General features: G+C 41.0%; 1 protein-coding gene across 1 annotated transcript in view; it reads right to left on the reverse strand.

Annotated features, from left to right (window-relative positions):
* bcl2l13 (BCL2 like 13) overlaps positions 1 to 21,911 on the reverse strand; it is a 60,425-nt gene that overhangs the window by 15,209 nt on the left and 23,305 nt on the right. The window contains exons 5-6 of the mRNA XM_060923909.1: positions 14,237 to 14,309; positions 13,949 to 14,077 (exon numbers count right to left, since the gene is read on the reverse strand). Of these exons, the coding sequence (XP_060779892.1) occupies positions 13,949 to 14,077; positions 14,237 to 14,309 (202 nt within the window). The remainder of the gene's footprint in view (positions 1 to 13,948; positions 14,078 to 14,236; positions 14,310 to 21,911) is intronic.

The following is a 21,911-nucleotide window of genomic DNA, read 5'->3' on the forward strand; positions in this document are numbered from 1 at the left end:
ATTGGGCTTGACCTCTGACTCCCATGTCCTTAAGCAGCCTGGTGGTTGACTTGCCCACAAAACCTCTGCAGCAGACCTCAACTGGGCAGATCCTAGCCTTCCAGCTACGTTGCTCAGCATCGACAACTGTTAAGTCAGCAGTCTTCCCCATGACTGTGGTTGTGATTGTGTACTGAACTAGACCAAGAGATATACAGTATTTATACTGTTCTACTCAAATGCGAAAAGAAATACTCTAATATTTTGAGATTTTTTTTTTTTTTTTTTTGCACTGTAGGCCATCATTTTCAAAATTAAAATAGAAAAATGCTTGGAACATTTTAGTTTACATGTAATGAGTCTAGAATGTTAAATTTTCGCCTTCTTAAATAATTGATGGAAAATATTGAACTTTTTCACAATATTCCAATTGTTTGAGATGCACTAGTACAAGACCTCTGAAGGTGTGCTGTGGTATTCGGCACCAAGATGTTAGCAGCGGATCCTTTCAGTCCTAAAGTTGTGAGGTGGGTCTTCCATGGATCTGACTTGTTTGAACATGTGTGGGATGTGCTGGACAATCCGATTGAGATCTGGGGAATTTGGAGGCCAAGTCAACACCTTGAACCCTTTATGTTCCTCAAACTGTTCCTGAACAATTTTTGCACTGTGGCAGGGAACATTATCCTGCTGAAAGACGTTGTCATTAAAAGAATACCACTGCCATGAAGGGGTGAACTAGGTCTTCAACAAATGTTAGGTGGTATGGGTCAATGTGACATCCATATGAATACCAGGAACCAAAAGTTCCCCAGCATAACATTATCTAGAGCAGGGGTGTCAAACATACGACCCACGGGCCGGATCCGGCCCGCCAGATAGTTTAATCCGGCCCCAGACTTGTAGAGAGAAAATTTCTAAGGATGTCAAAAAAAAAAAGTAAATCTCTAGCCCATTCCTGTGACGACTTATGGATTTTTAAAGAAATAACCGAAAATGCTCAATTCAGCCGCTAGGGGTAGCCAAAAAAAAAAAAAAGCAGTACTGACATAAGAGATCAGGAAATAAACAGTACATTTTAGCAACGTGCCCAGATGTGCTGTCTGATTCCATGAATGGCAGTCTTGCCTCACCACTATTAAGTCATCTCATCTCATTATCTCTAGCCCCTTTATCCTTCTACAGGGTCGCAGGCAAGCTGGAGCCTATCCCAGCTGACTACGGGCGAAAGGCGGGGTACACCCTGGACAAGTCGCCAGGTCATCACAGGGCTGACACATAGACACAGACAACCATTCACACTCACATTCACACCTACGGTCAATTTAGAGTCACCAGTTAACCTAACCTGCATGTCTTTGGACTGTGGGGGAAACCGGAGCACCCGGAGGAAACCCACGCGGACACGGGGAGAACATGCAAACTCCACACAGAAAGGCCCTCGCCGGCCCCGGGGCTCGAACCCAGGACCTTCTTGCTGTGAGGCGACAGCGCTAACCACTACACCACCGTGCCGCCCCCTACCAAAATGTCTTTGTCAAAAAGAAGAAAAGTTGACGTAGAGTGCAGACTTTTCCAGGAAAAATGGACTGAGTATTATTTATTCACAGAGGTGAATACAAAACCAGTGTGCTTGTAATCAACAGGTTGCAGTGCTCAAAGAATATAATATTCGGCGCCACTATGAGACTCATCATAAAGAAAAATTTCACAATTTGTATGGACAATTAAGAAAAGAGAAGATAAACGAATTGTTAGCTGGTCTGAAGAAACAGCAGTCTGCATTTACTCGCAGCCGTGAGGTCAGTGATGGAGCAGTGAAAGCTAGCTACCTTATTGCAAACGAGTTGGTGCAAGCATCCAAGCCATTTTCTGATGGTGAACTCGTGAAATAAATGCATGCTGAAGGCTGCAGAAGTTGTGTGCCCTGAAAAGCAATCTGCCTTTGCCAACGTTAGTCTATCGAGGAACACTATTGCAGATAGGGTTGAAGATCTCTCACAAGACTTGGGCAGCCAAATGAATGACAAAATCAAGTCATTTATTGCATTTTCGGTTGCAATTGATGAGAGCACCGATGTCACAGATGTTGCACAACTGTGCATATTTATTCGTGGTGATGATGAGACTTTGACCGTCACTGAGGAGTTCCTTGAGTTGGTGCCTATGAAGGACACTATGACAGCGAATGACATTCAGCTCTCTCGTTAGAGCGCTGGACAAGGTCAGGAGTGGACTGGTCCCGTGCTGTCAGTTTGACTACAGATGGCGCCCCATCAGTGGTCGGGAGAAAGGCAGGCGCTGCGACAAAATTCAGAGAGAAAGTGCAGGCTTGAAAATTTCATCAGAGCGCGAGGTCTGAATCACCGTCAGTTTGGCTGTTTTCTCAGTGATAATTACATTCCGGCTGGCTTACCATACCACACTGAAGTACGGTGGTTAAGCCAAGGTGCCGTACTCAAGCGTTGAAAACGGGCAGACCAATAGAGGAATTTAAATACCCGGAATGGGTGTGGGATCTGGCCTTTATAGTGAATATTACACAGCACCTGAATAACCTTAACAAAATGTTGTAAGGCCGCAGAAAAGTAGTCACTCAGGCTACAACGGCAACGAGATTTTATTAAAAAAAAAAAAATTATATATATATATATATATATATATATATATATATATATATATATATATATATATATATATGAGTGATTCCACGCTTATGGGTACTGAAATGGGGACATGAACTTATTTTTAAAAATTCACCTAAAACCATTTCTTTTTTTACCATCAGGTCACAAAACATGTAATCTTTAATGAATGATATGTTAAAAGATAACTTTAATTTTCTGAGATGTAATAAAAACATATTTATATGCCAAAGTCAGAACGTAACAGAAGTGTTGTGGACATATATATTCTCAATTTTAACAATGTAGAATTACGTTTTGAAACATAGGAAGGTGATGTTTTAGCAAATATAATTAATAAACATGTGTAGTAGAATAAACATACACATTCTTTCAATAAGATTAACATGGTATATAGCTAGATCGTAATTAATTTGTAACAGACGCGAGATGGACAATCGTAACAGAAGTAATGTAACAGACATCATTTTGGAACTCATAGGCTTGACTTTGGCATATAAATATGTTTTTATTACATCTCAGAAAATTAAAGTTATCTTTTAACATATCATTCATTAAAGATTACATGTTTTGTGACCTGATGGTAAAAAAAGAAATGGTTTTAGGTGAATTTTTAAAAATAAGTTCATGTCCCCATTTCAGTATATATATCTATATATATATATCTATATATATATATATATATATATATATATATATATATATATATATATATATCGCGTCCACATGGGCAACGGATCAGTAAAATATCAGGTCCATATGGCAACGCAACGCTTGCTGAAAACGATGCAATACACATGCCACACCTCTACGTGCGCTGTAAGACGGTCCCATCGGAGACACCAGAACAATAGAAGAAGTAGGACGCATGCGCATAAACCCCTTCTTCTACCCGGTGTGAAGCACTCAGGAACAAACACACAACAACAACAAGAAGATGGCTGTGACTACGCGAGGAAATCGTGCCTTCTGTGTGTACAAATTAGTTTTATTAGTGTGCATAGTTTTATATAACTTAATTTTCTTATTGTGTGAACATTCTGAAAAGCATTTTATATAATTTATATAACTTTTTATATTGTGTGTGAACATTTTGAAAAGCAGTCTTATCCAATAAAAAAAAGAAATTCAAGAAATGGTTCAGTTACTTGTTTATTTAAAAGAAAAGCTGTATACAAAAGTGAATGCAATGCAGTGGTTCATACAAAACAGCGAGAGTGCTGCTTGTTCTAGTCATGTGGTTGTGACGTCATCGTAAACAAATCCGTTCTACTCATCCAGACGACTTCGCAACGGCGCCGTTGCCAGATTTTTCCACTCTGGAACCCGTTCTCAAAAAAATATCGTTTTGGGGCACCCAAAACGCCGGTGCCGTGTGGACGCCAGGCCGAAACGATAAATTTTATAAGATTCACCTGAATCCGTTGCCGTGTGGACAGGGCCTCAGTTTTACAATAGCGTATGCGCATTCAAGTTGAAACTGTCACTCTGGGAGACACAGCTATCTAATGGTGACACCTCTCATTTCCCATTGCTCACAGCTATGCGTGCGACCGAACATAATGCTGATTTGGATCAATACAAAAACAAGATAACAGAATTGCTGCAGGAGTTCGAGCGGAGATTTCAGGTTTTCGGTGAACTTGAGGACGGATTTGCCTTTTTTCGCTCGCCATTTACAGTCAATGCTTCCGATATGCCCGCTGACATCCAACTCGAGATAATTGGCTTGCAATGCGATTCCGATATGAAGCAGAAATTTGCGTCGGTGGGCTTAGACACGTTTTATTAATACCTCTTGCCAGGGTACCCCAAATTAACATCCCTGGCTGCAAAGGTTTTACCTACTGTACGTTTGGGACTACCTATCTTTGTGAACAGGCGTTCTCGGTTATGAACCTCAACAAAACAAAGCACCGCTCGAGGTTATCAAACGCACACTTGAATGACATTGTGAAATATATGCTGCTACTCAGGATTTGAAACCTGATATTGATGCCCTCGTGAAGGCTAAAAGATGCCAAGTGTCAGGAGCCAGCAGCAGCTGATAGACTTGGTGAGAGAAAGCGGGGAGGGAGGTTAATCAGCATTAAGGCCTGGGCCTAATTCTTGTAATGTTCACAGATGTTTGCAGTCTGAAGAATGCAGTTTTTTGAAAATAAGATTACTCTGGTTTCACTTTAAAAGACAATGAATATTGTGCAGTACATCATTCTCAGCTTCAGTAGGCCTAGCCTACAAAATAGTTTGATCTGATGTAGCCTAATCGTATTGCTCATGCACTGCTATAACTTTTATGTTTGTTAATTTAATTGTTCATAAATTTGCACATTTACATTTTTAGGCAGGATGTTTAGGCTACTTTCTTCATAGCTCCCACTTGAGTTTAGTGTGGGGAGTTGGTTCAGGTTGTCAGATGTAAAAACGTATTCACTCAACTGTATAAAAATAAACCAGTTGTTTGAGCGTGAAATGCATTTTATTTCAAATCCATTGGCCTCTCTGTGAATAAATCTGTAATAATCTAGATCCCTTGTGATCAGTGATTATGTAGGCTACAAATGTAGGCTGAAGCATAAAGCATAGCCGACTGAAAAAACAATGCTAAAAATTTGGAGTTGACAAAGGTTATTTTGCAATTATTTTACTGGTCCGGCCCACTTGAGATCAGATGGGCTGTATGTGGCCCCTGAACCAAAATGAGTTTGACACCCCTGATCCAGAGCATCACACTGCCTTGCAGGCTTGCCTTTTTCCCTCCATAGTGGGTCCCATGATTCAGGCAACCTTCCTTGGTCCAGTTCTAATGCTCATGTTCCCATTGTAGGCACTTTTGGCAGTGGGCAGGGGTCAGTACGGGCACCCTGACTGGTCTGTGGCTATGCAGCATCATACACAGCAAGCTTGATGCACTGTGTGTTCTGATAGCATTCTAACATTGCCAGCAATTTTAAAACTTTCAGTAATTTGTGCTACAGTAGCTCTTCTGTGGGACTGGACCAGGCAAGCTGGTCTTCACTCGCCAAACAATAAGCCTTGGGGGACCATGAACCTGCCACTGGTTCACCGATTGTCCTTCCTTGGACCGCTTTTGGTAGGCACCTACCACTGCATACTTGGAACACCCCACAAGACCTGCCGTTTTCGAGATGTTCCGACACAGTCGTCTAGCCATCAAAATTTGGCCCTAGTCAAAGTCGCTCAGATCCTTATGCTTGCCTATTTTTCCTGTCTCCAACACACCAACTTTGAGAACTGACTGTTCACTTGCTGCTGAAAAATATCCCACCCCTTTGCAGGTACCTGTACCATTGTAAAATTTTTTCACTTCATCAAATCAGTGGTTTTAATGCTGATCAGTATATATCTTAAACAACACAGGAGCGTTGTGTTGCTGTCCATGTTACTCCAACATGAAACGACATACAGAAGTGAAAGCCAAATTTGCAACATGAACTGGAATTCTCTTGTATCAGTGTGTAATTTTCAGTTCTGTTCTGACAGCAGATCTGTGGCTCCCTCTTATGGTAAACATGCTGCATGATTTCTTATTTTTCATACTATATTGTAAGGAATTAAGGCTGGACAAAAACGGACAAAGAAACAAGAAACAATGAAACAGTGCAATATATTACGACGGAAATGTTAGTTGGGCTGTTTCACGATCAGGGTATAGTTTATGGGTCCACAAATCAATCCTTAGATTTTTGTTTCTCTGCTGCCAAAAGTTACCTTTTGAGATGGAAATTAATTGCACAGAATTTCAGAGCTACAGGTCATATACTGGGCATGTTACTTGTGGTGAGAAGACAGCATATAGTGCATTTCTAAAATTGACCTACTCTTCATAGTCCATAAGAGTAAGGTATACAAAGTGGAGGGGGGGGGGGGAACACTTTTGAAATGTATGTGATTTTAAGAACAAATTTTCAAGTACTGCGTTTATACATGATGGTAACTAATAACAACTGAAGTGCTTACAATCCTTGTGGTTTTCAAGGAGAGGACACTTTTTGATGGACTCATTTCAACCACATGTGAAGCTCTGCTGCAAATGTGTCTTGTATCCATTTCGAGTCTTGTCTTTTTTTTTACTCTACAACAGAGTATTCTGCTTCAAAAGAGACAAATATTTTCTTTAAAATTCATTTACAACCTCGTCATACGGTGACGGTTTTCCAGAGAGCACATTTTTGACAGACAAAGGATACTGTCGGAGGCACTTAGTTTACAAAAAAAAAAAGTAATTTCCACTTAAATTTATCTTTTTATTGTGAATGAAAGTATACATTTCAAAGTAAAACCTATTTAGGGCTTTTAAAAAAAGATGCAATTCTGAATTTAACCAGTAAAATTTAAGTGCAATTATTAAAGTAGACTTAAATGACCAAAAGGTCAAAACTGAGCCTGCATTTGACTCTTACAAGCATTTATAAAGAACTTGTAAGAGATGTTACTGCTGTAGGTAGGGCTGGTGTGTCCCTGTAAAATAAGGTGCAAGAAACACCAGCACATATATACTGGGCCTAGTTAGTGTTTTTCAAAAAGACAACCATGACTGTGAAACAGCCCATTTAAAGGAATAAATACATAAATGTTTTTCTAACACTAACCTAAATAATATATTTTTTAAATAACAAAATAGGCCCATGACTCAAAAATTTTGCAATCATTAGTGCAACTTCATACAGTAGTAGTACATATTAGGCTGAATTCCAAGAGAATTTCTATTCATTACTCAGGGGCAGATCCAGGAAAATGGGAGGGGGGGGGGGGGGGGGGGGGGGGGCGTCAAGTCAGTAAGGCTGGAGGTCCAGAAACACTGCGGTTTTTAAATGCCTGGCGATGCATTTTGAGCTGTCAGAGACATGTTGTAAATGAAATCTCTTAAACATTTTTGATATGGTAATTTTTTTTTAAAAGTAGGAACTTTCAAAACCATTTTATTAGGTCACCAAAAGTGATATTGTCAGAGTTGTAGGTATATGTGTAGAACATAATTACACCTGATATATGGGAATATTTATGGAAGTTGCATTGTCATATAATGCATTACCACATGACACACTACAGTGTAGTACACTGACCACAAAACCCCTTATATCAATAAATTATTACTGTTTTAGCAACTGCAATCCGAGTTCCTGCTCAGCACATTCAATGTACATATAAGACCGTGAATATACCCAGGTAAACCGAGGTAATGTCAGTGGCCGCTTAAGCCGGAGCTTAAAGGAACAGTCCACCGCATTTCCATAATGAAATATGCTCTTACCTGAATTGAGACGAGCTGCTCCGTACCTATCCGAGCTTTGCGCGACCTCCCAGTCAGTCAGACGCAGTCAGACGCGCTGTCACTCCTGTTAGCAATGTAGCTAGGCTCAGCATGGCCAACGGTATTTTTTGGGGCTGTAGTTAGATGTGACCAAACTCTTCCGCGTTTTTCCTGTTTACGTAGGTTTATATGACCAGTGATATGAAACAAGTTCAGTTACACAAATTGAAACGTAGCGATTTTCTATGCTATGGAAAGTCCGCACTATAATGACAGGCGTACTAACACCTTCTGCGCGCTTCAGCAGCGCATTGATATCTGAGCTCCGTATCAATGCGCTGCCGAAGTGCGCAGAAGGTGTTACTACGCCTGTCGTTATAGTACGGACTTTCCATAGCATAGACAATCGCTACGTTTCAATTTGTGTAACTGAACTTGTTTCATATCACTGGTCATATAAACCTATGTAAACAGGAAAAACGCGGAAGAGTTTGGTCGCATCTAACTACAGCCCCAAAAAATACCGTTGGCCATGCTGAGCCTAGCTACATTGCTAACAGGAGTGACAGCGCGTCGGACTGCGTCTGACTAACTGGGAGGTCGCGCAAAGCTCGGATAGGTACGGAGCAACTCGTCTCAATTCAGGTAAGAGCATATTTCATTATGGAAATACGGTGGATTGTTCCTTTAATACCGAGATAACTATAAACAAAGACTGCAAGAGTTGCATATCTATAATACAAAGTCAGGAACTGCAATCTGAGCTCCTGAATCTAATAGATTGAGATAACGACACAATGATTGTGTGAGTTGCATGTGAACAAGTCCTATAATAAAGTCTTAGTTCCCAAAACTCAGGGGATTTCAAGCAGAGTTTGTTCAGAGCCGTTGCAAAAATCAACGTTTCAGACTGATCCAGCCGCTGTCATAAAAATCAAAGTGAGGCTCATCCCCAAAACAGCACGTGTCCCATGTACATACACCGGGTATAGTGAGTACAAGGATACCCTATTAATGAATACGAGCTGCAGCTGGACAGCCGACACGTGTGTGTTCGCAGTAAGCCTGCTGCAGCATCTTATCATTCTGGCTTGTGAACATGCGTGTTAACGATACCATAAACGTAAAAGGATGGCACACACCCTTTACATGTAGTCTACAGTGCAGTCCGGGAATACAGCATGTTATTATGTACTGTACGTGCATGAAGTTCCAGCATCCTGTTAAAGTCCAACAGGACTTGCCCAGCTTGTTTTTTGCTTGTCACGAACGAAAAACCTAAGCTAGTACTTACTTTTCCTGTTCTACAGGGTCGCAGGCAAGCTGGAGCCTATCCCAGCTGACTACGGGCGAAAGGCGGGGTACACCCTGGACAAGTCTAGGACTTACTCATCTCATCTCATTATCTCTAGCCGCTTTATCCTGTTCTACAGGGTCGCAGGCAAGCTGGAGCCTATCCCCGCTGACTACGGGCAAAGGCAGGGTACACCCTGGACAAGTCTAGGGCTTACTATTAAATATAAATTTCTACCATAAACTCTTCAGCTCAATCCCACAATGATTTCTTTTTAAACCTTATTAATTAAAAAACAGCAGGCATATCCCAGTACCTGCAATATAAATCAAGTCATAATTCCAAGTAGCCATGTACCAAAACTATTTTTTTTCCCCCTTTTGGATTGGGGTGGGGGGTTGCGCCAGGTGCACCCCCCCCCCTTTAAATCCATGCCAGCTACTTATACACTCCACCTATTGTATTATCGATAATATAATTGCCTCTTACACACTAAACATAAAAATATGGTGGAACAACAGAGCTGAATGGAACACTGCTAGCTTGTGAGAGGACGGTGCACTAGCATGGCTCTGCATGCCATGTTTACCTATGATCCCTCTCTGCACTGTGATGCAAATACACAAGTATAAATCAGCCTTTAAAATACATGTCTGTGTCTTTATAGATTTACTTGAGCACGTTTTAAGCCATCTTACAAGTAAATAATAAAATACAGCGGGGTATGAAAATGATCAATGACAGAGTGGAGCGATGCAACCTGGCAACCTGGAATGCCAATGCCACCATAAAGTTGATTATTTTCCTATCACATCACATCCTGCAGTGTGTAAATTCCCCTTACATCGGAGCAATTTTGACAATTTATCAATGAATGACTCTTCTTACAGAGCATCTCCAGTGAATTTCATAAAAATGTAAAAAACAAGCCAAAAAACTACACATGGTTTTACACTATCTCATCTCATCTCATTATCTCTAGCTGCTTTATCATTCTACAGGGTCGCAGGCAAGCTGGAGCCTATCCCAGCTGACTATGGGCGAAAGGCGGGGTACACCCTGGACAAGTCGCCAGGTCATCACAGGGCTGACACATAGACACAGACAACCATTCACACTCACATTCACACCTACGCTCAATTTAGAGTCACCAGTTAACCTAACCTGCATGTCTTTGGACTGTGGGGGAAACCGGAGCACCTGGAGGAAACCCACGCGGACACGGGGAGAACATGCAAACTCCATACAGAAAGGCCCTCGCCGGCCACGGGGCTCGAACCCGGACCTTCTTGCTGTGAGGCGACAGCGCTAACCACTACACCACCGTGCCGCCCGGTTTTACACTATATTAACTCTTAATTTTGACTTTAGAAAAAAAAATGTGTCTATCAAACAAACACATTAGTGAAAGATCACCAAAAGTCAGGTCTCTGATTAAATATTTAGAGACCAGGTAGTAGTGGGAAGTTTACTGGTAGGCTATAAATGAGAAACCGGAGAAAACGGGGACAGTTTTAATATTTTGTTTCAACTGCGGTTTGAGCGAAAAATTACAAAGTCATCCGATTTATTTGTCTTAATACATAACTTCCTGCAAAACTGCTGCAAGTGCAGGCATGGTTTATGAACACCTGTTGTTTTCATTATTTTTTTTTAGTTTTGCTTTCATTGTTTTCGAGAGGTTTATTTAGCTCTCCAGAACCCAGACGTATACTTTGGCAATGAATGTGGAGTAAAATTCTTTAACACACATTTAACATCAAAGTTAGTTCAGTGCCATGAATAATGGTTTCAGCTGGCACGCTCTACTACTCACTCATTCAGTCCATTCACGCTGGCAATGAGGACGTCTTTTCAGTGCTCTATTGTTGCAGGATTTTAACAAATGCACAGTGAAAAATAAAGATGTGAGAGACACAACACAGGCTGTATTATACAGAAGAGCCATTTGTCTGTGTAGCGTTTCAGCTGTGAAAATGACCGAAATATATATCTGTAGCAAATAAAGTCTCTTTTTGTGGGTGAACTGCCAACCAGTGATTATGTTAAGGTGTTTGGTGACTTGTGATGTAGGTTAGTGTTTGAATACTCCAGTGCGACAATAAAAAAAAAAAAAGTTGCTCTTTAACCATTTATTGCTCAACTACATTTACACTGCTTCACTGGCAATTTATTTCAGATTAAAAAAAAAAAAAAAGTCCACTTGAATCTGCCAGACAACATTTACATTAAATGCTATTAGATTTAATATGAAATACAAGACTGCCAGTTTGGCATTATCAACACATTCCTGTTCATATAAATAGGCTAAAGGCCAATTCACACCGCATTAGCTTCAGAAGCACTTTTAGCTGCGTGTCTGATGTGCATTACATAGAGCCGGGCTTGTAGTACTCAAGTCCGACTCATGCCCTAATTTTAAGGACTCGTACATTAACTGCATTTTGACTCGTAAATTAGAGACGAGGGCTCGGATTTCTTCTTTATTTTTTGTAACATGCCATAATAATTTGGCATTTATATCTACATTAATTTTTATACTAATTTCATGCAAGAGAACGCACATTCACCTGCTCATACGTCATGTTCAGGAACAAACTAACGTTAATGGCACTAAAATGCCTGGAGAGAAGCCTCTAGGATTGTCCACTTTGCTTATACAGACTTCTCGTGCAGTGGGGTGGGTGGGGGGAATGCACTGCTATGTGTTCCATATGTAGAAGAACTATCGAGGGGACGACGGGGACAACCTCGAACTTCAATCGCCATTTGGCAAGACTCCACCCAGAGAAGGAAGTGACACGCTGTGTTCATTGCTCTGTTGATAGCAGGGTTTACTCGCTGACTGATGAACTAGCGAGTGTTAACCCTCTGTCATGTTATTTGCCCTGTTGATAGTGGGCGGGGCTTGCTGAGCAATGAACAAGCTTTTTATCTGTAGTCTATTAACTAAGGCCCTGTCCACATGGCAACGGATTCAGGTGAATCCGATACAATTGTTTATCGTTTCGGCCTGGCGTCCACACAGCACCGGCGTTTTGGGTGCCCCAAAACGCAATCTTTTGAGAACGGGTTCCAGAGTGGAAAGATCTGGCAATGTTGCCGTTGCGAAGTCGTCTGGATGAGTAGAACGGATTTGTTTACGATGACGTCACAACCACATGACTGTCAGTGCTTCACGCCGGGTAGAAGTGTAACGAACTCGATGCGAGTTGTCAACAAATCCTATAACTTGGTTCATGAAACGCGCTTACAAAATATTTTCACTGTGAATATTTATTGTGTAATGGTGCAAAGTGAGAGAGAGTGAGAGAGAGAGAGAGAGAGAGAGAGAGAGAGAGAGAGAGAGAGAGAGAGAGAATAGCCCTTAGGGCAGAGTCAATCCCGCCAGCAAAAATAGGGAAAAAAAGGAGCGATCTCACCTCTTCAGATGTTGGTTTAAGTCCTACAATACATTCCTCAAAAAGGGTGTAGAAGAACAAATTAATCCATCAACGTGTAGCATTCAATTTATTCCGGACCATTAAAGACGCCGCCTTCCGCATAGAATCATACGTCATCCTCGCCGCCATATTGGATGGGTCAAAGCGGAGAATAAAGATGCCTCATTCATGTGCTGCGTTTAACTGTACCAACAGGTTTACCGTCCAAACGAGATCACATCGGATTACCTTTCACAGGTGAGACTGGAAAAATACTTTTCATTGTATTTGGTCATTATAATGTAATTTTACGAACAGATTTTTCTGACTTTGTGGCTAATATGAAGTCTCGCGCATAATAGTTTATGCGCATGCGTCCTTACTTCTTCTATTGTTCTGGTGTCTCCGAAGGGACCGTCTTACAGCGCCCCTAGAGGTGTGGCATGTGTATTGCATCGTTTTCAGCAAGCGTTGCATTGCCATATGGACCTGATATTTTACTGATTGTTGCCCATGTGGACGCGATATTTTTTTAAATAACATCTCGTTGCCGTTGTCGTGTGGATGTAGTCTAAAATGGGGCAGTCGAGCAGGAACGTTAGTCCAACGCAGCAGCCGAGACGCTTTCGCATAAAGGCAGCAACAGCCACCATCAAATGGTGCGGGTGGAGTCTTGTTCTCGGACTTGACTAGGATCAATAGTGGACTCGAAATTTTCTTTAATGACTTGGACTTGACTCAGACTTGAGCACTGGGGACTCGAGACTGGACTCGGGGTTTAGTGACTCAACTAAAAAAAAAAAAAAAAAAAAAAAAAGCACTGCATAGTGCAGATACGCTTTGTTTTTCAACCGGCATTTCGGTCCTCACGACTCTGTGCAACAGTTCTAGTTGGATGTAAAAAACTGTTGGAAATATGGTGCGTGTTGGTCTTTTACAATCCATTTGCACATGAGAGGCATAAACTCTATAGCAACTCATTCAAATCCCATGCTGTATTTTACAGTAATAACACTCAGGGGTAACCAGACCACCAAAAAAAGACAGAAAAACACCCTACAGCACGATTCTGCTGTTTATTCACTGTCCCATGTCATCATGCCAGGTATTTAAGTGAACTATACTGTTCTTATAGCTGACCCAACTTTGACTTGTTCCCACCCTCCCTGTTTTAATGACAAGTGTGTGCACGTGCTTTACCTTTCTTAATTAAAATATAGAGCTTATGGAAATGTATCCAGTGTTGATTAGACCCTATAAAAGAATTTAATAAAACCTCTGGAAGAGAGATACAGTTCCTTCACAGTTAGATACAGAAAATAAAACCACTCACCCATCCACCCTGCTGGATGATGAAGTCTGCCTCTACCTCAAGTAAGTAACGCTCACCCAGGGAAAGTAGACAGGCCAGTGGTTGACCCTTACAATGCAGCGCTTGCAATAACACTAAGGGTACCAAAACCTAAAAAGAGGTAGAGAAGTGAGGGACATATATTTCATGCAATTTGGATTTACAGAAATGGATGATTTTGGGTGAAAAATGCCCGTCTGGATAAGTGTGCATAGAGTCTTCAAGCCCAGCAACCTTGATTTGCTACAAGACTACAAAACTTGCTATCACCTTGCTCCAGCCTCCTTCCGAATGGGAGGAAATCTCCTTCACTGCACTCTGGAAACCTTCATAGTCCAGCTGCCTGCAAAACACACACACAGTTCGTGCACTGTGTAACTTATTTAGGTAGGTAGGTAGGTAAAATCCTTGATGGCGTATGGTATAAATGCAGACAATGTGTACTGTAACTATTGCAATACCTTTCCAGACTCATAAGCTAACTAAACATAAAATAACTTTACATACAGTGGATATAAAAAAGGTCTACACAGTAGTGTTAAAATTGCAGGGGGGGTTTTACGTGAAAAAAAACAAAATAAATTACAAGGGCACTCCATCGAGTGCATTCTTCCATCAAGCCACAATTTTGGATTTGCATCAAAATCTAATCTATTGTTCCTTTTCCCATGACCCACCGTTCCTTAAAATTTCATCCAAATCCATTCTCTACTTTTTGAGTTACACTGGGAACAGAGAAATACATTTAAAAAATTTTAATTAAATTAAAAAAATAAATAAATAAATAAATAAATAAATAAAAAATAATAATAATAATAATAATAATCTTGGATCCACATACTATACATCTCATCTCATTATCTCTAGCCGCTTTATCCTTCTACAGGGTCGCAGGCAAGCTGGAGCCTATCCCAGCTGACTACGGGCGAAAGGCAGGGTACACCCTGGACAAGTCGCCAGGTCATCACAGGGCTGACACATAGACACAGACAACCATTCACACCCACATTCACACCTACGGTCAATTTAGAGTCACCAGTTAACCTAACCTGCATGTCTTTGGACTGTGGGGGAAACCGGAGCACCCGGAGGAAACCCACGCGGACATGGGGAGAATATGCAAACTCCACACAGAAAGGCCCTCGCCGGCCACGGGGCTTGAACCCGGACCTTCTTGCTGTGAGGCGACAGCGCTAACCACTACACCACCGTGACGCCCCATACTATACATATCCAGCTTTACATCAAAATCTAAACCAATTCTTCCTTAGCCCATGGTCCACCTTGCCTCAAATAAATAAATAAATAAAACAAATCCATTTCATTACTTTGAGTTATGTTGGGAAAAGTCAAACAAAGGGAGGCAAAACCATACTGTCCTCCAAAAAGTTGGCAGAGGTAATCATGCTAGACCTTTTTCCATCTTTAATGTGATATAGCAATCAACAAATTTCAAAGGAAAAAACACAAAACATTTGGGGGGGGGGGGGGGGGGGGGGGGCGGCACACAGCCATTGCACAGGCATTCAACATAGCCAATGCCACCTATTTTTATACGTTGTATTCTTTATTTTATTGTTTTTATTTATTCTCGTTTGTTTCTGTACACTGTTTTGGGTAGAGCTCCCACAATTTCGTTGTATCCCACTGTGCAGTGACAATAAAAGTCTATTCTATTCAATACAATGATTTGGAATGTCCTAAAGAAAAGGAAAACCAAGTGTGCTCTGAGAGCACAATATCCACCGCTGGCAACTATATCCAAGTGCTCAATATGCCCTCATGAAATTGTCAAAGTACAAGTTTAGTAATCAATGGTTGTAACTCTGGTAAAATGTGATGGAATTGAACGACATTGCAACACGCGCATTACCGACATAAAGAATCCTGTCAAGTTTTGTGAAATTCCTCCAAAAAGTGCGAGGAATTGATTTTAGAAGGCGAGTACCCTTCCTGGGACAGACAGACGGACATCGCCACGACATAATTCCCCTTCAGGCCTTTTGGCCAGTGGGAGATTTAAAAAAAAAAAAAAAAAAAAAAAAAAAAAAAAAAAAAACACCCCACCACCTTTTTGCCAAATTCCATGAAATTCCTCCAAAAGTTGTGAAGGACATTGATTTCAGAAAACAAACACACCTTGATGAAACTGCCAAAGTACAAGTTTGTTTATAATCAAGGGTCAAAACTCTAGTAAAATTTTCACAAACCAAATTAAATCGCAATATGCGTACTACCAACATACAACAAAGCCTTTTACCAGGTGTCGTGACGGACATACATCACCACGACATAATCCCCCCCCCCCCCCCACTGGCTGAAAGGCCAGAAGGGATTTAAAAAAAATAAAAATAAATAAAAACCACTAGTGCATCAAGAACCAGATACTGAACAGGTTGGCCAAGGGAACACCAGCAGTTAACGATAGAAAACATTGTGAGAGCTGTAAAGAAAAACCCAGAAACAACAGTCAGTGAGGGTCACCAACAACCTCCACAGGGCAGGGGTGAAGGGATCACAATCCACCACTCAAGAGCAGAAATACTGAGCCCATGGCACATGATACAAAGCACTCAGCAGCAGTACAGATCAGAAGGCCAGACTGGTATTCATAAAAATACAGAGATGAGCCACAAAAGTTCTGGAACCAAGATTAACCTCTACCAATGTGATAGAAAGGCCAAGTGCAGAGGAAAAGTATCTGCTCATGATCCAATATACAACCACAAATCATAAAAAGTTGCGACAGTATGTTGAAACTGAAATTAAAAACAATGATTATTTCATTAATCTTTGACCCACATTGCATTCAAAACAACACAGTAGCACATTATTTGATGTTTTACCTCAAGAATAAAAAAAATAATCGGGGCGTCGTGGCTCAGGCGCCACACCATAAATCCGGGGACCCGGGTTCGATTCCGACCCGAGGTCATTTCCTGATCCCTCCCCGTCTCTCTCTCCCACTCATTTCCTGTCCTGTCTCTACACTGTCCTATTCAATAAAGGTGAAAAAAGCCCCCCAAAAAAATCTTTAAAAAAATAAATAATAATAATTATTATTATTATTTCAATTTTGATTCTTGCACCACATTTCAAAAAAGTTGGGACAGTAAACCATTTACCATTTTATAAAATGTTGCCATTCCTTCTCAACACTGAAAAGATGTTTAGAGACTGAAGACACCAAATGATGAAGCGTTTCGGGTGTTATTTTGTCCCAGTCTTCCTGCAAACAGGTCTGAAGGTCTGGGACAGTATGGGGTCTGGTTAGCCTAGTAAACTAGACCCACCCGCCTAGCGGCCAAAAATATTTTTGCCTAGCGAATGGGTCTAGCCTCGCACCATATAAACAAAAACACCCCGGGCATCAAATCGTGCCCACCAATCACAACGCAAGGTTTTTGTTTGGATTCTTTGGGCGGGCTTTTGCAGGAGTGATGACAAAGCTGCGCGGCGCTGGAGAAAGCGCAGCAGGAAAGATGGCTACGGCTAGTGAACAGCGCGCGTTTGACTCCGCTTTGGAATCAGTTTTAGAAGAATTAGACTTGGAGTTTTCGTTGAAACATGAGCAGGAAGAGGCTCTCCGCTCATTCCTTTTCAAGAAGGACGTTTTCGCTGTTTTGCCGACTGGCTATGGCAAAAGTCTGATCTACCAGCTGGCTCCGCTCGTAGCCAAAAGGATGGGGCTAGTTTGTGCAGTACGAAGAATTAATAAACAGCTTTGAAACATTACTTTTTGATTGTTTCTTATTTTCCCGTTATTTTAAATTTAAGGGAAATTATTTCAACAAACACCACTAAATAAAATCTCTCAAAAACAGTTTAAGCAAACCCTTGAAAAACACTTGGAAAAAAAATGAGTATGTGGTACAGACTCCAAACTTGTCGTCATTATCTCCAAACTTCTTAATATCTAGAACCTGTTTATTAATTAATACGCATTTTGAAAAATTATTTATTTCAAGGTCTCCCCCACTGCTTTCTGTCGCTCTGACTACGTCCCAGTCACTGTTGCGCTGATTGGTCAGAGCGTTGGCCTATACGCACAGAGACAGTTTGAAAGACAGCGGTTTGTTCCTCCCACCCCCTTCGGAAATGTCTACGGATCGAGGCCAGACTAAATATTCACATTTAGTCTGGCTTGCCAGGCTAGGGTCTGGTGGTCATATCTTTTGTTTCAAAATTCTCCACACATTCTCTATTGGGGACAGACACCCTCTTCTTCCACAGCCATGCCTTTGTAATGTGTGCAGAATGTGGTTTTGTATTTTCTTGTTGAACTAGCCCTGGAAAGGAGGTCGTGTTTAAGGCAGCACATGTTGCTCCAAAATCTCAATGTACTTTTCTGTATTAATGCTGCCATCACAGAATTGTAAGTTACCTTTGCCAAGGGCACCGACACAACCCCATACCATGACAGACCCTGGCTTTTGGACTTGTTGCTTGAGTCTGGATGGTCCTTTTCATCTTTGGTCTGGAGCACACGGCATTCATTTCTTCATTAAAAAAATAAATTAATTAAAATAAAAACACCCCAGCCCACCTGGAATACTGATTTCATCAATACACATTTCTACTGTGTGATGGTCCATCCCAGATGCCTCCGAGCCCAGAGAAGTCGACAGCACTTCTGGACACAGCTAACATAAAGCTTCCTTTTTATACAGTAAAGTTTTAACTGGTATTTGTGGATGTAACTCTGTATTGTAGCACTTGACAAAAGGTTTGCCAAAGTAATCCCGAGCCCATGTGGTTATATCAGCCATAGATGAATGACGGCTCATGCTGCAGTGCTGTCTGAGGGATCGGAGATCACAGGTGTTCAGCTTAGGCTTGCGCCCTTGCCCTTTACGCACAGAAAATCCTCCAGATTCCTTGAATCGTTTTATGCACAGTACAGGGTAATACGGTATATCCAAATTCCTTCGTATCTTTAGAGGCACATTGCTTTTAAACACTTCATTTATTTTCTCACACCTTTGTTCAACAAACTGGAGATACTTGGTCAAGCTTTGCTCCTCAAAAACTAGCCCTTTCCTGGATACTAATTTTGTACCAAATCGTGATTACAGCCACCTGTTGAAATCACATCATTTTACCTCATTACTAGCCCTAAACTGCCCCTGCTCAACTTTTTTGGAATGTGTTACAGGCTTGAAACACAGGAATGGACGCATATTAACAAATGAAATTGACCAGACAAAACAAATATCTTGGGTTCATTCTGTCTGCAGTGAAATAGAAGTCAGTCAAAGTAAATTTAAAAATTACTGCTTTCTTTCTTTCTTTCTTTTTTTTTAATTTGCATTTTCCATACCTGTCCCAACTTTTTCTGATTTGGGGTTGGATAGGAGCTCATCGGTCAAGCACAGAGGCGGTAACGTCATGGTTTGGGTTTGTAAAGCTGATTCTGGAACTAATCTTCATTGATGATGTAACTCGTGATGGTAGCAGCAGAATGAATTCAGAAGTCTGCAGAAACATTGGATGCATTTCTCTAAATTGGCAGGGAGGCAGGCAGACAGAGTAATTGGGAGGAACCTCATCTTGCAGCAAGACACGGACCCAAAACACACTGCCAACACAATAAAATACTTCAAGAGGAACAAGAGTGCTCTGAGAGCACAATATCCCACGCTGGCAACCATGCCATAACCCTGGTAAAATGTGACTGAATTGGACGAAATTACAATATGCGTATTACTGACACATAACGAAGAATCCTGTCAAGTTTCTTGAAATTCCTCTAAAAATTGTGAGAGGAGTTGATTTTAGAAGATGAGCACCCTTAATGAGATGGACGGATGGACATACATCACCATGACATAATCCCCCCTCGGGCCTTTTGGCCAGCAGGGGATAATAAAAATTGAGAGGGAGGTTGATTTCAGAAAGCAAGCACATTTTGATGAAACTGCCAAAGTACAAGTTTGTTAATAATCAAGGGCATAACTCTGGTAAAATTTGCCCAAATTAAACAAAATTTCAATATGCGTATAATGGTCATATAACAAAGCCTTTTGCCAAGTTTGGTGAAATTCCTCCAAAAATTGTGAGAAGAGTTGATTCCAGAAGAACGTACACCCTCATTAAATTGTCAAAGTACAAGTTATTTAATCAAGGGGAAACACTCTGGTAAAATTTTTCACAAATTAAATCGCAATATGCGTATTACCGTCATATAACAAGGCCTTTTGCCAAGCTTCAAGAAATTCGTCCAAAAATTGTGAGAGGAGTTGATGTCAGAAGGCAAGCACACCTTCATGAAATTGTGAAAGTACAAGGTTGTTAATCAAGGGCCACAACTCTGGTAAAATGTGATCGAATTGAACAAAATAACAATATGCGTACGACCAACATCGAACAATGCCTTTTGCCAAGTTTGGTAAAATCCTCCACAAACTGTGAGGGGAGTTGATTTCAGAAGGTAAACACGTTCATGAACTTGTCAAAGTATAATTTTGTTAATCAAGGGTTGTAACGCTGGTAAAATATGTGACCGAATTTAACAAAATAGCAATGTGTGTATTACCGACATATAACAAAGAATCCTGCCAAGTTTTGTGAAATTCCTCCAAAATTTGTGAGAGGAGTTGATTTCAGAAGGTGAGCACCCTTCCCGGGACGGACAGACGGACCAAAATCACCACGACATAATCCCCCTTTAGGCCTTTTGGCCAGCAGGGGATAACAAGTGGAAGGTTAAGATTAAAGGTCAAGATTAAACTGGCCCTTTAAAAATCACCAGACGTTAACCCAACTGAACATGAATTTCCTTTCTGTTTCCTCTTCAGAAGGTGGAGAAACCCCACAAAAATAAACACCTGAAGCCTGGAAAAGCATCACAAAAGAAGAATGCAACAGTTTGCTGATGTCACTGGCGTGATGCAATTATTGCAAGCAAGAGGAATGCAACCAAATATTAAAGTGTTTATTAATTCACATTCAGACTCCCTGTTCCTATACTTTTTCAGCTAAAGAGTACCACCAAAGGTGCCATATTCAAAGTTGTTTAACACAGTTGTAAATATCAGAAAATAAAAGCTGAAATTCTGATTCGTCATCTCATACTCATATTCTGATCTTAAACCCAACTCTCTATGGTGTGGAGCAAAAACAAAAGAATTGGCCTTGCCATTTTAAAACTTTCACAGGGGACTGTTCGTTTCATTTCTTACATCAAAACAACCTGCAGTTTTAACAGGGAAGTTCAGACTTTTTATATCAACTGTAATGTAATATTTTTTATATTATATAACCTATATAGTCAAAAGTATGTGGACACGTGTTTGCTGAACATTCCAAAGGTCAGGGCCTTGTGCAGGCCAGCCAACAACTGTGCACTTCCAACTTCGTGCCAACAGTGTAGGGATGACCCATATATGAATGTAATGGTTCGGTCTACATACTTTTGGCCATATTGTGTACAATCATGGGGAAAAAGAAATTTTTTTTTTGTCAGGGCCTGAATAACAATTATACAGTCCTCACCAACTTCTATAAATAAACCACCCCCCTCAGTTGACACAAAAACAACCCCACACAATTTTGGTTCAGATGGCCTCACATTTGTCTCAAAACTATTCTGGTATAAAGTGGACTTCATCATTGTCACAATGACCACAAATTTCCCCAGGTCCTGTGGCTACAAAACATCACCACCCTTCCAGGTTGGTATGAGGTGCTTGTGGAGATATGCTGCATTTGGTTTTCACCAAACAAGTTGCTATCCATGATGACCAAGCATCTCCACCTTGGTCTCATCAGTCCAAAGGATATTTCTCCAGGACATTTATGGTTTGTTCAAATGCAATTTTGCAAACTTAAGTTATGCCGCAGGGCAACATGGTGGTGTAGTGGTTAGCGCTGTCGCCTCACTGCAAGAAGGTTCTGGGTTCGAGCCCAGTGGCTGATGGGGGGCCTTTCTGTGTGGAGTTTGCAT

Source organism: Neoarius graeffei, chromosome 6, assembly GCF_027579695.1.
Source record: "Neoarius graeffei isolate fNeoGra1 chromosome 6, fNeoGra1.pri, whole genome shotgun sequence".
NCBI classification, from domain to species: domain Eukaryota; kingdom Metazoa; phylum Chordata; class Actinopteri; order Siluriformes; family Ariidae; genus Neoarius; species Neoarius graeffei.